Here is a 16,733-nt window from a genome sequence, read left to right as displayed (position 1 = left end):
ACATCAGTAAATTGTTTTGATCGAGTAAAAAGGGGTGTTGTATAGTTTTGTGTTTGATAATTTATGAAAATTATGTAAAGTTTTTGAAAAATTAATAAAGAGCACCAGATAAGATGAATTGACGTATATACATATATATATATATATATATATATATGCAAATACAATTACAAAATGTTAAATAATTTATACAAAATTTTGATATGAAGAATAAGCTACAGCGAAAAAAGATAACTATTTAAATAGAACGTCAGCTTTCCATAATTCCTTCATAATATTTGGGTTAACTGTCCAGACGGACCGCCAAAACTTTGGATAGGTATACTCATTGTTTTTATTACGGTGGATTACACATGCGCAAAGTATCCGACCCACCTAAACATATATGACATTTATTCCTCTTTGTACTTTTTACTGTCAAAGAAGGTTAGCACAGTAACTTGCTAAGCACGTAAACATATCGTTAAGTATTGAAATATAGGGGAAATTAGATACGCTGCATAGAAAAGTGTCTATTTAAGTTTAAATAATAATAATAAGTATACATTATTTGAAGTACATCGATCATAGGAATTCAGTAATTTTTATGTATAATCTTGAAACGTGAAAATTTAAACGACATTGAAAAGTAGCACAATTTGATTTCACAATTGGATGAAGAAAAAATTGTGTAAATTCAGTAATATTTAACAGTAGCGGAAAATTGCTTCAGTATTGTTTATCAATCGTTCATTTGAAGGTACAATTTCAAATGCAATGAAAATAAACGAGAAAAATATGGTAGCTTTTGCGACTTCAGCAACACCAGTGGATCGTGAAGGTTGGTTAAATAAACGTGGTGAACTGAATCGTGGCTACCAAAGAAAGTGGTTCGTTCTTAAAGGAAATATATTATTTTACTTCGATCGGCGCGGCGATAAAGAACCTGTAGGTATGATAGTACTAGAAGGTTGTACTATTGAATTAATAGAAGACGAAGAACAATTTGGTTTTCAAATTGTATTTCACGGACCAAATAATAGAAACTATGCTCTTGCAGCTGAGTCTCAGGTAACTTTTTTTTTTTACATATCATAAACTCATGCTGTGTTTTGGTTGCATTCGGTACAAACACAGTTATATTAATTTATAGGAATCTATGGAACAGTGGATGAAAGCTTTGGCATGTGCCAGTTATGATTATATGAAACTTATGGTGGCAGAATTGCAAAGACAGTTGGATGCTGCAGAAGAAGAAACCACAGAAGTTCTACCTCCTTTTGAATTACCTGTAGCTCCACCACGACAACGACATAATCCTTTTAATCGACCAGAATCTCATCATCGTTCACAGAGTGTCAGATCTGCTCCTGGCAGAACAGAAAATGTTCCAAGAACAAGGATAACATTTCGTGAACTACATACTATGTATGGTAGAAGAATTCTGGCAGACTTAAACGAATGGAGGCATGCAAGAAAAAATGCAGAGGCTCCCTTGATTACTTTATAACATTATGTCATATATAAACTGTAAATATTTAAACGAAAAATATAACCTATATTTACGGAATATTATTAGAACGTGGCTTTTATTCTTGTAATAGCATGTTTTACAATCAGAATGTAATGAAAACTGTTAAACATTGTTAATCTAATATAAATTTAATTAGGAATTAGTTGGTATCTGCTATTACACAAGTTCGAATTTTATTGTACAATAAGTATAAATAGAAAAATTTACGAATACTGTTTTGTTTTAATAAAAATATTTAACGCGCAAACAATGTACATACAGTTTAGTCTACATACTATATATCTAATACATCCAATTTCTGTCTTTTATTAAATGTTTTATTATAATAAATACTAGTATTCGGGGGCAGGAATAGTAGATTACTTAAATTTGAATACTCCTTTTTTTCTTGCATCACCGGGTAGATGCCTAGCACCCAACAAAAGACGAGCTTTATCTTCTTCTTGTGGAGCAGATTCTTCCTGCGGGCCTCTTGGCTTAATCTGCAATTTCTGTTTAATAGCTTGACTTAATATTACACGTCTAGAATCACTTTTCATAGCCAGAAGGAGATCGAGCCACGTCCATGTAACATTATGATATTCTAATGTGGGTATTACTAGAGCAAAATCACGAACATCTTCCAAATTTTTCTCTTTGTTTCCCTGTAATGAAAGGAACAATACAGCAAATTTGCCATTATAAGATAAACAATTTTGATATCTTCAGTTTTATTTAGATATATATACCTTGTAAGAAACACGAACGGGTACTTCTGGTATTTTTATATATATAAAAAGTTTATTTTTGTCCGCTCTTTCTTTCATCTTTTCCACGTCGTCTCTTCTCTCAATCGGCACATAAAAGGAAGAATCTCGTTGCGGAGCGGGTGGTTCTTCTATACCTTCCGGATCTCTTTCGGGGAAACAAAATTTGAGCATGGTGTTGAAAAACTTCTTTGTTAATCCTAAACCAAATTAGAAATCATGATTAAAGTGATCAACGAGTTCTATACTTTTTAGTATGTTATTATAGCGAGCGAAATAAAATCTTAATTTACCTATCGTTAAAGGAACTACATTAATTTCAAAATGTTCCTTCACTGATATTCCAGCAACTGGTGCCTTTTCTCTACAAAAAACTCGAAGGGCTCTTTGTCTGTCGACAGGCATATTACTTTGCAATTCCGTAGGCGTCAACACTTCTGTGTAAACTTGATTCGGTAGTAAATTAGTCATTCTAACGTATCCCAACTCAAGAAGATGCTCGACTGAGTCATCGGTTTTACTAGTTTTAGTATACAGAAAATTGGTTAAAATAAGATCGGCAATGCCTAGTTGTCCGTCTGCATCTGTTAACCTCCACTGAGCGTGTTTAAAGCAAATTTCAGCCACCCTCGCGACCGCTGCTGGTTTATCTTTTAAAGTAGTCGAGGCTGTGGCGGGTGCGGTTGTCTCTTTGTAGCAGCTCAACATCACATCAAGCTCTTCCGCTTTCGCACCAAGTTGTTCCTTGCATTCGAAAACTCTCGCTTCCAACCGTTCCATCTCGGCCAATAACTCGGGACTAGATTCCTCTGCGAGAGCTTTTTGAACCAAGTACGTTTCACGTTCCAATCTTCTCAGTTTCGCTACCAATCCGCGTACGGTATTTTGCAGCTGTTGAATTGGTCGTTTTTGATCTTCTACCGAATGCAGTTGCAACTGAAATCTCATTCTTTGCAATCGTTCCGATGCCTCTTTTCTCCTTGGTTCCACGTAGAGCAACAAATTGTTCACGATATCCAAAATCATAGCATACTGCAAAGAATTTGTACAAACATCCAAATCATGGTGCATCAATGTAAACGCATCGGCAGCCAAAAGTTCTTTCCTTTCCCATAGACTGACTTCTTCTCTTGGGGGCGGTGGGACTTGATCGATAGATCCAACATCCAGAGCTTGGCCGTAGCCAACGTAGAAGAATTCACATTTGCATCTCGATACAATTCGTTGCAGCTGATGTTGAGGCCCGCCACCACCGCCAACGGTTTGACTCACAACACCGCCAACGCTCTGCCCAGAACCTACCAATGCTGGCACATCCGGTAAACCAGCTATCACCGTCGAATCTTTTTCCTTCATTAAATTTAGTAATTTTATTAACTTCAGTTTTACCACCAATGTATTTTATATTTATTACTTTCTGTTTATTTCTACAATAGACTGGCTTATATGCTCGTTTGATTCACACTTACTTGTATGTTGTCCAATGTTAACCACATTATATTATCGTCGATATTTTCGTCGATGTTAGCACTGACAGTTGCATAATACTGCATGCATTCCAACGACCCGACCCACGTTGTCTTTGAGACTAAAGTTCTCTCTTTCCATACCGGTTGATGAATTCTTTGCAATATTTCAGCCTTGGCTGCAGATAAGATCACGTAACCTCGTGTCTCGATACCTTTCAATAATACTTGACTGTTTACCAAGGCAACTAAAAGAGGTAATGCACAATTACAGGTAAGGAAATTCATCATTGATTGTTGTCTAGAAGCAATACTACTACGTCAACATTTTCTATATTCATTATAGCATTATGTAAAATTATATTAATAAAACGAATTGATAACAATGATAAAAAGTAGATATGATAATAAAATTAACTATACTTAGCCAATTTTTGTGCAAAACGTCGTCTTGGTGACAAGCCGCCAGTCCACGCAATTGCTGGCCTCTCGTTTGTACTAAGAGATCATCGCTAAACGCGACCGGCTTGTTCGCAGCTTCAGCTATTAATCTTTGTAACATCCCGACTGCCTCTCCCTGTTGCGGTTTCGTCGTAGATGACGAGTTTATTTGTGCTGGTACGTTTTGCGGCTCGACGGATCTCGTTCGATTCTTGTGCGGGGTTGAGGAATTTTCCCTATGGAAACCCTTCAGAGCCGCGGTCGAAAGATTTTTCTTTAGTTGTTGGGTCTTTATGAAAGAATCGAAAAGCGCGAAGGCCACATCTCTATTCGTCTTTGTCCAAGCTCCCCTCAAATCGTGGACGACGAGCCTATGAGTAGGAGTGTCTCCTCCGCTTACTCCAGTTACCATCGCCTCTCTGCCGTAACTGACACGGGCCACGCTTAAACAATAGCACTTCTCGACCGGTTGTCGTAGCGAAGCGCTCTCCTTGTCCTCCTGAAGAGCGCTCTTCAACCAAATCTCTGCGTCGCTGAGTTCGCAGTTCATATAGACCACCGACCATTCCGCTCGTGGTCGATGTATCAAACCATCGTCGATTGGATGCAAAGACAAGTTATGTTCGGAGCTACATGCTACTCTACCTCCGGTCACCTCGAATCCACGTTGCATTGCAAACGACATCCAATAGCTGACGTGAAATCGATGGAAGGCCAAAGTCAATCTAACTTTTCTGTAATGTCGGCTAAGTTGTTTTTTTCGAGGTCTGATGTTTTTGAAGAGCGGCCCTTTCCTCGTTGGCCTAGTCGCTCCGGACAAAATTAACTTTAGATTCTCGAACCACCTTAAAGTGCTCCCATAAAGTAACGCGGTCGGAGCACTTGTCAGCGCTGGAGATCCAGAGATCGGCTTTGTCTCCAGCGAAAGGCTTACGTTCAAATTTTGCGAACGGAACGCTCTGAACGAATCGTGTTCCTGGTTGCTCGAATATTCCGGCAATCGGTCAGCGGCGCAAGGTATCGCAGCGTGATGGTCTCTAGGATCTCCCAAGCAAACCCACGCCAGTTTTATGCTCAAACGTACATTCGGTAAATGCAATAACCTGCAATCGTCGTATTTGCTTGCTGTGCGTACGTAAACGTCCAAGTCTCCTTTCACGATGATTTTTCCCTGCGTCCAATCGAGTTCCAATCCTGTCCACGTCAGCTCCATCTCTTCCGTGGTGTTATACGGATCCAACGAACCATGCAGTAAAACCGTCAGCTGTTTTACGCAGAGCGTTAATCTTCCATGAAGAGCCAATCGCATTTTGTCCCAAAATGGTAACGGTGGGCTTGGATCTCGCGACGGATGTATTATTTTCTCAAAGCTGAGATTGCATTGCGCTATCACTGGTTCCCAACATGGACCGAACGCGTACCTGAATTTATCAATATCCCAATTCAGATCGTGATAATACTTTAAGGATGTCATTCCCCTTTCTACGACAATGTCCTCCCAAGGTACGCCGATCTCAATTCTAACGGTGTGCCTGGCTCTCGGCGGTGCCAGAGCTTCCGCACCGGCCAATCTACCCCATACACTTAAACTTTCAACCAGTAGCAACGGCTGCGGGAAATCTCGTAACTGTAGCTTCCATTCGGCACACTTTAGACTTATTCCTCTGACCCAAAGCGCACTGAATTCGAGGCCATCCTCGGGCCAAGGTGTTTCCGCGTCCATTTCTCGGAGAGCCTTTGTGGCGTTTTCTACACCATCGATCGACGGATCGGCCAAGATCAATATCTCAAGGTCCAACATGGACCATGCAAACAATCGTGTTCTCGCTGGACCAGCACGTTGCATTTGCTTCCACCTTTGTACATAAATCTCGGCATTTTTCTTATTCAAACTGGCGTATAGTTCTTCGACTTTATCCTGGGGCAGTAACAAATGAGCACGACAAAGCTCCTCTACTTTAGCGTCGAGCATCGCTTGACGTTTCAAGCTTTCCTTGTATTCGTCCTCCAATAGCTCATAATTGTCCCGCAGTCGCACTTCGAACGGGTCATCACTCACTTCGAACACCCACTCTTTTATCTGCAAATTGTTTGAAACAGTCTCTGTATTTATGTGTATGCATATATATATTTCTTTGCTACCACCTTCGCCTTGTTCGCCCTTATTATTTTTCTCGGATCACGCTCGGCTAATTAAACTTACCTTCAGAATCAAATCGCGTGGTAAACGTTTCTCCTTTCCATGACTCGAAGAATGAATTTCCTTCAGCCATTTCCTTATACTAAACAATTCATTCTGAATTGCGTCAGTGAATTGATGTTCGTACGGGAAACAAGCCTTCACGGATTCGATGTTGAGTGCCCAAGTTTCATTCCAATCCAGAATGAAACCCTCGTTACTCTGTCTTTCTATTCGCACTTCTTTATTTTCTGGAACTCTGACGAGTTCGAAACCTTCTATCATGATTATGTCGGCCATATCTAACATAACGCGAACATAATTTAACCTCCATTCTCCTTGCGACCAACGCAACTGATCCGACGAAAGTTCCAGGAAGTGTTTCGGAGATATATCGATAGACAAGCTAATGCCACCGGTGGCCAATATATCCAATAATCGTTTTTGCTTTTCAACTTTCTCATCTGCGAACAAAATTTAAATCTGTATAGATTGTACTGTGTATTAAGTATTTATATCGTTAAAAATTATTGAAATATTAGACACTTTTAACGAGTTGATGAATGTTACAAGAAGAGAGAAAAGATTGTAGTATCAATTTGAAAAAAAAATCTATACAAGGTACCTTGAACGTCGATCGATGATGCATCTCGACCTATAATGGATCTAAAATCTTCAGATTCTAGCCAAAGTTGCAACAGTCGAAGATGTAAATTTGGACTCCAGGCCAAACTTGTGCCATCTAGACTGATATTTACCATTTCAGAAGCGACAGCACCTTTGCATTTTCTTATAGCTAAGAACGGATGAACCAATGCTTGCGCGTGTTGACAAATAATCGGCTCGTGCTTATTCAGAGTTATCGCGCTTACACCCTCTGCTACGGCTACTAACCGTTTCGCATTGTGTTCTAAATTTGCAGTGTCCAAACGCATCATAACAGATACTGTAAATGAACAAAAACGTTACATGGCGACTCGACGCTATAGATACATTTATACGAATATAACAGAATTCCAGAGAATACATTAGTTAGATCTGAAGGCATTTACGTACAATTATTCTCTGCGATAAAGAATAAATTGCAGTTTGTAATTTTGAGATTCAATTGAATGATACTATCTGGATCTCTAGTTTTCTTCGTTGTCTCGGATCTTCTGTATCTTTGACAACATCTGCGGAATAATCGAACCTAGTTATCAAGCTGTGCGTGGAATATTTACTCGAAACGATTGTATAGCTTACTTATACGCTTCTTCGAGAAATCTGACAAGTTCTAAACTCCATTCGGTTACAAGAGCATCCACTGCAACTCCTATGGCATTGGTACGCGTTGTAGCTAACAATACTCCGATAGATAGAGGTGTTCCCCATCTGTGAGATGTTTCCGAAGTAACGGTACTGGAACCGTTTAAAGTACAATATAAAGATTCCACCACTAATTCCGTATTCCAACCATGGGTAGTGTCTATCGAAGTAAACGACTACAATTATTATTTTCATTTATATTAAGAAACATGATATAAAGGTAGGTCATACTTGTACCTGTAAGTGTATTTAGAGAAAATTTCATATGAGCTACTCCACACGAAACTTCATCAACATCCAATAATTTTACACTTAGGGAGGAATCGTAAAATTCGGTGGTCACTCGTACATCTAACCAAGGTAATTTATTTTTTAATGTAATGCTACCAACAGGCCTTGAAATTTCGTGATCGGTGTTGCATAATATCGTCTCCCAGTCTTTATGATCGTAAATAATCGATAGACTATTGATTTGAGTATCAATTTGTAAAACATTTTGTTCCACCTGTGCAAGAAATATTATATAAATTAATTTGATTTGTTAATAAAGTAGAGCAAATATATAGTATACATATGATACAACGCGTAATATCGTTTATTACCTTTGAATTTATTAATAACGATCGCAATGTTAAAATGGGAAGTTTGCTACGAACAGAGAGCGCATCCAAATTTAAAGTAAGATTTAACTGTAAGCCACATGGTTGAAATTTTGTGTTAATTTGGAGGCCCTTCATAGTACCTTCCAAACCAAGTACCACACCATCTTCTCTGCCCATGATTATAGAAGTATTGCCTACTTTCAGCATGAAATCCTAGACATTTTTAGCTCATATTTAACCATATTAATAAAATCTCTTCTTTCCTGTAATTGAGTATTAGCAAACTGTACCTTTGGTATAACTGGTGCTAATCGAGCCAATAAATCGTTGGAAGAATCTGCATGTGCATCAGAATATGAAGATGTAGTAGTTAACGAACTTCTATCTTTGAAGAAGGTAATTAGACCTGCCCCTCCAGAACCCTCTGTCTGCGTTATTCCGATGTACAATTTCTATAAATTAGATCCTGCTTGATTCCAATTCATTCCCATTTCAAAGGACAGTTGTTCAGGATCATCCGTTAAGTGCGCTAAACACAAATAGCTACCGTTCAAAGCATTGAGCTAAATTCGTGGATTGCCGCATAAATGTCGTATTACTCTATGGCTCTTGCAATTTACGCATGAAAAGGATTAAGCGTGTGCAGTGCATACATACGCTGCAAACAACATTTCCTTACCTCCACAGAAAGCTCTTCTTGTGCTTTTAAAGTAGCTTCCGCAGTACCAGCAAAGGATATTTGCGAAAGACAGGCATCTGATGCATGACGTAACAATTTCATTGCACCGCCTATGACAGCTGCAGATGCAAGTAGAGTACGAGCTCCATGAACAACACTACCATCCAAAGTGAGACTCTCTGCACTCCCATTAGCAAGCCAACCATTTCCCAAAACCAGAAGGCTTAAATTTTCTACGTGCACAGCCATAAACTAAAAAATTTTAAAGTGGTCCCAATTAATGTAGAATAACAACCAAATGCAAGATCGAACCAAGTATCAAGATTATCACACAAAGAACTGCATAACTTCATAGCTGCTGTAAACATATTTTTAATAGAGTTCAAAGCTATCGTACAATTTTTGTATTGTTTTCATCTAAGAATATTTTCATATGTTTCACATATTATTAGTCAAAGTAACTAATAAGATTAATATAACTGGTTTGTTAGTTTTGTTAGAAATTCCCTATTGTAAACATACCTGCACAAACGTTATGATTATCGGTGGAATCTTCTTGTTTCTAAAATCCATTGAATTTTTTGCTTTTTTTGCCACGAATGGAGCTTTTAATGGAACATCCTTATTAATTCTGACGTCTTTCATGATCACTGCCAAGAGTTTTGCTACATCACTGCTAAATAAACTGCTACGTACACTAATTTCTTCAACTTGCTGAAAATAGTTTAGATTTACAAATTTTCGTTTAACAATTCTTTTAACGTGCTGACGTCTAGAAAGCAATTCAACAGAACAATATCCCATAACAACTTACCAATGTAAAACCATTTTTAGAGACGTTTACATCCCGGAGTATAAAATACGGTAACGAAATATGACCAACTCGTAGATAAATTCTATATCGTCTTTTCACTAGCCATGCTAAAAATCTTGGTATTACCCTAATAAACGAATTAAATAAAATAATGCATTTCTAACATCAGAAATTGTAATTTTCTGCAACTTTTAACCTTACCAAGTGAAGTTGCAGTAAAGAATGAAGCAAATTGTGCAAAAGACGATTAATCCAGTCATTTTTACGAATCACATAGCGCAGAAGAAGTCCAAATACATTTGTTTTACGTCTTAAAAATTTGTATCAAAACGATCGAACGATTGAATTAAATGACACAGCAGCAAAATCGTAAGAATGAACATTACCGAAATACTGAGAGCTGACGAAACAAACTATTTATGTACAGTTTTCCTTTGAGCGTGTCGATATATCGATTATATGTTTTCGATACTTTCTTCAAGAACATGAATGTTTTCTACCATTTTTAACAGTGTTGTGGAACAATACGTGATTCATGTACGTTACGAAAAACCTCAGTCATCTTTAAGCATCGTTAAACAATAAATGAGTTTCTAGTCATCTTGTAAAAAGAAGTATATTTGGTATCAATTGCATTAGAACTATTAGAATTAAATATACTCTCGGGTTAACCTATAATCGGATACAAAAGTAAGGTTAGTGAACACAATTTTGTCTGTAAAATAATACGTTTTGATTTAAACGAATGAAATATGTAACATGATGCAATACGCAACAAAGTAGACGATTAACCTTATGTCGAAAAATAAATATTCCGTTTGTTAAAAAGTAATTGATAAAATTTCATTAATTGAACATCAATTGTGTTGTGTCGTCCATATGTAACTTTCAAGTTAATTTGATTTTTACATATGAATTATTTTTTTACAAACAAAGAAGAATGGTGTAGATAAAAAAAAATAATAATAATAATAATAATAATAATATAATAATCAGTCTCTCTAATGAAAATTATTCATGACTGAACTAAAAGATTGGTTTAATCGAGTAAGATATTTTCGAAATGCAACTGTATGTTCACATTTAAAATGCAATCGTTTCGTATCACTGCATTGTAGTCTGTTCAATCGTTGAACAATAGAGTTTAGATTTACGATATTTAAAAATTTTGTATTTTCAGCGTAACACCGTTGATAATTCGAATTATACTTTTATTTTGACATTTTGCGCTACTCTAAGTATATAAACATCGAAAAGCGGTAAAAAGGACAAAATTTATGAAAATTTACGTTTTCGCGAATGTGTTCATCTATCGCAAGTTTTGTATCGCACACCTACTGCTCGGAGATTCCAAATTTGTATTTTCTTACGTACAATTGAACACGTCTCGAACAAAAAATCGCCCAAGGGAGAGTTAAATCACACTTACAGATCTCGAAAACATGGAACAGTGATGTTTAATTATCGTAAAATATAGTAGAAGTAGGAGTGGCAGATGGGTAAAAGATAAAAGGAAGGGTTGTTGAGGGATAAGAAAAGAGTAGTAGACGCAGAAGGTCGAGATTCGAAAGAGAACAATTATTACGATCGCGATTACATTCGTAGAAAATCCAACACGTATTTTTGGGGTCGTTTACGCGACTACGTTGCCATGCGAGTATCGATTCGACGAGCTGACTCGTAAGTCGTAAAGCGCGTTCCGTCGAATGGGACATACGACCGAGTTTTCCCGAGAATTCTCGAGGAGAATCGCGACGTTGCGACGAGTGTTCCGACAAGTGGTCCCGTAGTAGCATCGATGGTCGTTTAATCGTGAAAAAGCGGAAAAGCGAGCGAGTCAAAGAAAAAGTGAAAATTAGGAGTAAGAGAGGCAAGTCAGGGATGGGAGGAGCAAAGAGGATAAGAGTTTCAAGAACGGGAAGGAAAACGTCGATCGGAAGGAGGTGACAGGTTGCCGAGGAGAAACGGTCTCGACGGAATAGTAACGGATGGGAGCTGAAACGACGGCTCGTTATGCGAAACGAAGCCACGAGCGATATTGTATCGAGATGGTGTTCTGCCCAAAATGCGTTCGTAACACCGGAACGCAGAAAGTTTAGACGTGTACACGGACTTCAATTTCCGTTACATCCCCAACAAGTGATCGGCTGGATCGTGATTCTGATTATCGCGATAAATACGTTCGCGGTATTAACACCGCTTCTCGAGCCGAATTTACGTCCGGCGTTTTCGATTTTGATCGCAGCGATCTTCTTCACGCATCTTTGTTCGCATTTGACCGTGCTTTTATTGGATCCGGCGGATCCTCAAGTCAGATCTCAACCGGCGAACAAAGTTTTGCCGGAATTCGACAGGGCGAAGCACTCGCGCGTTATCGAAAACGGTCGATGTCACCTCTGCAACATAACCACCAATAGCAAGAGGACCAAGCACTGTTCGATCTGTAACAAATGTGTTGTCCGGTTCGATCATCACTGCAAGTGGCTCAATAATTGTATCGGAGGTAGAAACTATTCGGCCTTTCTCGTCTGTCTGATATCCGCGATTTTGGCTAGTCTGTTCGTTGCCGGCCTCTCTGCGACGGAATTGTTGCTGTCGTTGGTCCCCGGTCGTACCGCGAACACAAGCATGGAGAATACGACCGGTCCCGGTCTCTCTATCATCCCGGTCTCGGACACCGGTTCTATAATCTTAATCTCCGCGATCGGAATCCTTTCGGCAATCGCGGCGGTGCTCTTGATTCATTTGTGCTTTTTTCACGGCTATATCGCATGCCTCGGTCTGACCACGTACGAGTACGTACGTAACAAGCGGGAAAGGAACACGGTCGCCGCAGCCGTCGCGGCGGCTGCCGCCGCTGCTGCCACCGCCACCGCCGCCGCTACCGCAGCCGCTGCCGCCGCAACCGCCGCTGCCGCTACTGCCAACGCTACAGTCGCTGCCAACTTGGTCGCGGACGCAATCGGGAACCCATCGACGGCTACTATGACCAAAGGCGACGTTAACGTTCGCGAGTCCACTGCCCGATCGAACACTATTCACAGATTCGTGTCCGGTCATAGAACTTCTTCGTCCCTTCGAACGAATACGGATTCTTGTTCGAGTCGCGAGAGGAGAATAGACATAGAAGGGGACTCGACTCGAGCTGCGCCGGAAGCCAGATTCTGTCGTCGAGACAACGAACGGAAAAATTTCCGACTGTGTTTCTCGTACGAGCTCCAGTCGACCGCGAACGAAACGTCCATAGAGTTCTCGTCGCGGATACCGAACGAAACGGATCGCGACCAGTCGACGATCGTGTTTCGCGACTCGACGGGGGTCGTCGACTCCTCCACCCCTTCGCCGGTTTCTTGTTGTTTCGCCGCTGCTAATTCGATAGCTGTGCGATGCCGTTCGGCGAACAGAACAATCAAATCGAAGAAACGAGCGAGCACCAGCGACGACTCGTTCGAGTCGGTGAACGCGCCTACCAATTCGTGCGAAGCCGTCGAGAGGATAGGAAAGTTTCTCCGAACGTATCTGAGGAGGAACGGTCGCCGACGGTCGTCCAATGCGGACGCTGTTCGGGCGTCGAAAAACAAGGTTGTACCTAGCGCCAATTCGGCGGAACCGGAGGTCAAGACGGATCTCGAAGACACTACCGTGCCCGTTACAGTTTTCGCTTCCGCTCCCGCTCACGCGAAACCGTACGCGGTCTCCGTTCCGCGACCACCCGCCAAACTTCCTCCGCTGCGTTCGTTAACTGGACACCCTTGCGAGCAGATACCGATCCAAACGCGGAGAGCAACTGGATCGTTGACAACGAGGAGACCCGCGACTCACGGCCACATCTACTCTCGTCCAAGGCGGGCCTCCTCCTTCCGAAAGAGACCAAGACTGAAACCGAACTCGCGCGTAACTCAATCTATACAGCTCTCCCCAATATTGGAATCGGATTTGTCGAAACCCGCGTCGCCACGATCACCGCGTTCCCCCCTATCTCTTCGTTCACCCAGTTCTCCTCAGTCGCCGCGTATCGCGCGTTCCTCGTCTCCACGGTTCGATCGTTTTGTACCGCCCGCGTCGGGGATGATGTGACTTCCATCGCGGCGACTGGCTGTCATTTTCTCGTGTCTTGTACTTCGAGTCTCCCACGCGTCGAAGAGCTCGAACTTTCGATATTATTGTTGCGCGTACGAAACTTCGATACACGTTCGATACGTTTTTAAGACGGACGAGTTCGGTACCTCGTATTCTCGTAACACGAGAACCGCCCGACGGGAAAGAGTGCTCGCGGGAGCGGTTCCGACCGCTCGTTTTGCGCGTGTCCGGCCACGAGTCTTCTAAACAAGATAAATCGCGCGTGTAAGCGCACTCACCACCGCCAATTTCCCCCCGTAGATGACATCGGTTTCAGCGAAATTGTTCCCGACCGACCAGACCGTCGACGATCTTGGCCCACGAGAAACGAACGAGAATATCTGGGAAAACGTGTTGGGCTCTCCGCGATACGTAGTCGCGCCGATGGTCGACGCGAGCGAGTTAGCCTGGAGGTTGCTGAGTCGCCGACACGGAGCGCAGCTCTGTTACACGCCGATGCTTCACTCGTCGGTGTTCTGCAGAGATCCCAAGTATCGACGAGAAGCACTCGCTAGTACCGCCGAGGATCGGCCACTGATCGTTCAGGTAATGAACGGTGTGTTCTCTCTTCCATTTGTGGCTTGAAAACAGTTACGAGGGTCGAAAATATCTTATAACTATCGGAAATATATCGGTCTGACACATTAATTATAGGTTTCATAACCTATATAATATCGACTTTACTGACAGTTACATTTTCTCGGTTTTTGTAGTTATACTACATTCATCGAACGACAAAACTTATTGAACAACCTGTTATAACAGTTTGAAACAGTTATTTTCGAAACCGTTTTAATCCCTGCTTTCAAGTGCTAAAGACACGCAAAATTCGATCAAATAAACGTTGCTATACGTTCATTTTTATTCCTATATAGGTATACTCTGCCTTGCGCGTTCTCAATTTATATGTATTCGTTCGTTACAGTTTTGCGGCAACGATCCAAATACTTTGCTGGAGGCGGCACGCTTAGCCGAGCCATACTGCGATGCGGTAGACATAAATTTAGGCTGTCCCCAAGCTATCGCAAAGCGCGGACGTTACGGTGCTTTCCTTCAAGACGATTGGGATTTGCTTCGACGAATCGGTGCGTAAGATCGATTACGGATACGATTTTATAGGCAACCCACCTATTATTTCTCTTCGTTTGGTTATACTATATTTTTAACTCGAAATGTTCTAGTAAGCACCTTGAGCAAGGGACTCCGTGTACCCGTGACCTGTAAGTTACGAGTATTCTCGGAAATTGACAAGACCGTGGAATACGCTCGCATGCTCGAAAATGCTGGGGCCCGATTGCTTACTGTACACGGACGAACCCGAGAACAGAAAGGTCCTTTAACCGGTGTTGCGTCCTGGGATCACATTAAAGCAGTCAGGTATAAATAAAAACGAATAGGAGCGATACAGGAGCTTCTCACCCTGGTTCGTTTTAATTTTCTCTCGTTCACGATCTCTTCTTATAAATATTAGGCGGGCCGTCGCGATTCCAGTATTCGCCAACGGTAACGTACAATGTCTGCAAGATGCTGAAAGGTGTATAGAGGAAATCGGCGTGCACGGTGTAATGTCGGCGGAAGGCAATCTTTATAATCCTTATATATTCGAGGCCCGTCATCCACCTAGCTGGGAACCAGCTCTCGAATATTTAAATTTGGTGGAACGATATCCAGCTCCAGCCTCTTACATTCGTGGTCATCTTTTCAAATTGTTTCAACACACGTACGTATCGGCTTTGTTGGCGGGATTTGTCCGCTGCTTGGCAACTACTTCGCGCTACTTTCGCTTATCGTTACACGCAAACGCTATCGCAAATTATAAATCGAATTATACGTTTAACGTTCTTTTAACTGGAGAGTAGACTTTGTTTAGCAGAGAATAAAGAAGAGAGGGAAAATTTGGCCAATAATTCTACCATGGAATCGTTCAGAAGTGTTGTGTACTCTTTAAGGGATCGATATTTACCTTACCACGAAGGACGTCTGACGTGGCAAGAAGAAACAGCCGGTCTGTATACGACTCGTGCCCCTTATATACAGATCGATTTAACGAATCGAACCAACATTATTGTGCATTACTCCTTCCTTTCTCTTTTCTCACCATTGTAATTATCAGGGTGTACTAACGATAACTTTTATTTTTGTTTCAGACTATAACATGAAATTACCACCGTGGTTGTGTCAACCGTATGTACGGACTACTCCGGAAGAACATGTGCAACGGCTAGAATCGGAAAAAGTTGAAATGGTTAGTTACACATAGAAGTTTTCCATTTCCTACCGTTCATACATTCCCCATTCCTACCGACTGCTCCTAATCTTCGCACGATCTCGCAGAGAAACTTAAACGCGAAGAGAAAATTCAGCGACGAAGATGGAAACGAAATACCGCGGAAACGCTTAAAGAAGCTTAGACGAAAAGCTCGTCGTCCCAATAGATCAGCTGTTGTCGTAAAGAGAGGCTCCGACTTGTGTCACAACTGTCCGAATCCACTGGTTTGTAGAAATTAACTTTGTAACTAAATGAAATTTGTTAACTCGATTTCTGTGTATTTCTCCTTAGGGTCTCAAGTGTGTTCACAAATTGTGCCGACAGTGCTGCCGAAACAAGTGTTTTAGGGAAAATCTAGATTGTGTTGGACATGGAAATTTAGCTAAAACCAGAAGACAAATGGCGAAAGAATTCGCTGCCAAGCGAAAAACTATTGATACATCATGACCTTGTAAATAATAAATAAAATTTTAATAAATATGTCCATATGTACGTATACTACGCGTATAAAAATGGTAATTAGTTTCATATTTCAACGACGCGTATCGTTGTACTTTTTCTCTATGTTTCTACAATCTAATTTCGACTTTCCATGGT

The 16,733-nt window shown here is 40.9% G+C and overlaps 4 protein-coding genes across 6 annotated transcripts; 3 read left to right on the top strand and 1 right to left on the bottom strand.

Moving 5' to 3' along the window:
- The first annotated feature begins 179 nt into the window (after positions 1-179).
- Positions 180-1,551, top strand: LOC143147991 (sesquipedalian-1). Of its 2 annotated transcripts, none has more exons than XM_076313796.1 (3): positions 180-319; positions 740-1,050; positions 1,133-1,551. In XM_076313796.1, the coding sequence occupies exons 2-3, from the start codon at positions 757-759 to the stop codon at positions 1,487-1,489; spliced, it is 651 nt and encodes a 216-aa protein (XP_076169911.1). In that variant the 5' UTR covers positions 180-319; positions 740-756; the 3' UTR covers positions 1,490-1,551. The 2 variants fall into 2 exon arrangements, with proteins under 2 accessions (XP_076169911.1, XP_076169912.1); XM_076313797.1 differs by lacking the exon at positions 180-319 and adding an exon at positions 409-426.
- Positions 1,552-1,566: 15 nt separating this feature from the next.
- Positions 1,567-10,176, bottom strand: Hob (bridge-like lipid transfer protein family member hobbit). Its single transcript, XM_076313771.1, has 16 exons — positions 9,950-10,176; positions 9,749-9,875; positions 9,457-9,648; positions 8,935-9,186; positions 8,546-8,707; positions 8,256-8,468; positions 7,891-8,158; positions 7,591-7,813; positions 7,402-7,520; positions 6,971-7,291; positions 6,370-6,809; positions 4,149-6,246; positions 3,729-3,973; positions 2,553-3,609; positions 2,242-2,459; positions 1,567-2,157 (listed from the first exon to the last, which is right to left on the bottom strand). The coding sequence occupies exons 1-16, from the start codon at positions 10,006-10,008 to the stop codon at positions 1,873-1,875; spliced, it is 6,279 nt and encodes a 2,092-aa protein (XP_076169886.1). The 5' UTR covers positions 10,009-10,176; the 3' UTR covers positions 1,567-1,872.
- A 71-nt stretch (positions 10,177-10,247) lies between these two features.
- Positions 10,248-16,616, top strand: Dus1 (Dihydrouridine synthase 1). 2 transcript variants are annotated; one of them, XM_076313788.1, is made up of 9 exons: positions 10,248-10,443; positions 14,129-14,413; positions 14,793-14,952; positions 15,049-15,244; positions 15,339-15,587; positions 15,727-15,872; positions 16,015-16,112; positions 16,202-16,360; positions 16,428-16,616. In XM_076313788.1, exons 2-9 carry the CDS (start codon positions 14,129-14,131, stop codon positions 16,581-16,583), a joined length of 1,449 nt encoding a protein of 482 aa, XP_076169903.1. In that variant the 5' UTR covers positions 10,248-10,443; the 3' UTR covers positions 16,584-16,616. The 2 variants fall into 2 exon arrangements, with proteins under 2 accessions (XP_076169903.1, XP_076169904.1); XM_076313789.1 differs by lacking the exon at positions 10,248-10,443 and adding an exon at positions 12,236-12,251.
- LOC143147983 (uncharacterized) lies at positions 10,811-14,131 on the top strand. The gene has a single exon (XM_076313784.1). It carries the CDS (start codon positions 11,762-11,764, stop codon positions 13,823-13,825), a length of 2,064 nt encoding a protein of 687 aa, XP_076169899.1. The 5' UTR covers positions 10,811-11,761; the 3' UTR covers positions 13,826-14,131.
- Positions 16,617-16,733: the final 117 nt, after the last annotated feature.

The sequence above is a fragment of the Ptiloglossa arizonensis genome, chromosome 6, assembly GCF_051014685.1.
Source record: "Ptiloglossa arizonensis isolate GNS036 chromosome 6, iyPtiAriz1_principal, whole genome shotgun sequence".
Classification (NCBI taxonomy): domain Eukaryota; kingdom Metazoa; phylum Arthropoda; class Insecta; order Hymenoptera; family Colletidae; genus Ptiloglossa; species Ptiloglossa arizonensis.
The sequence above is the reverse complement of the archived record's forward strand: the minus strand, read 5'-3'. Positions and strand labels throughout refer to the sequence as shown.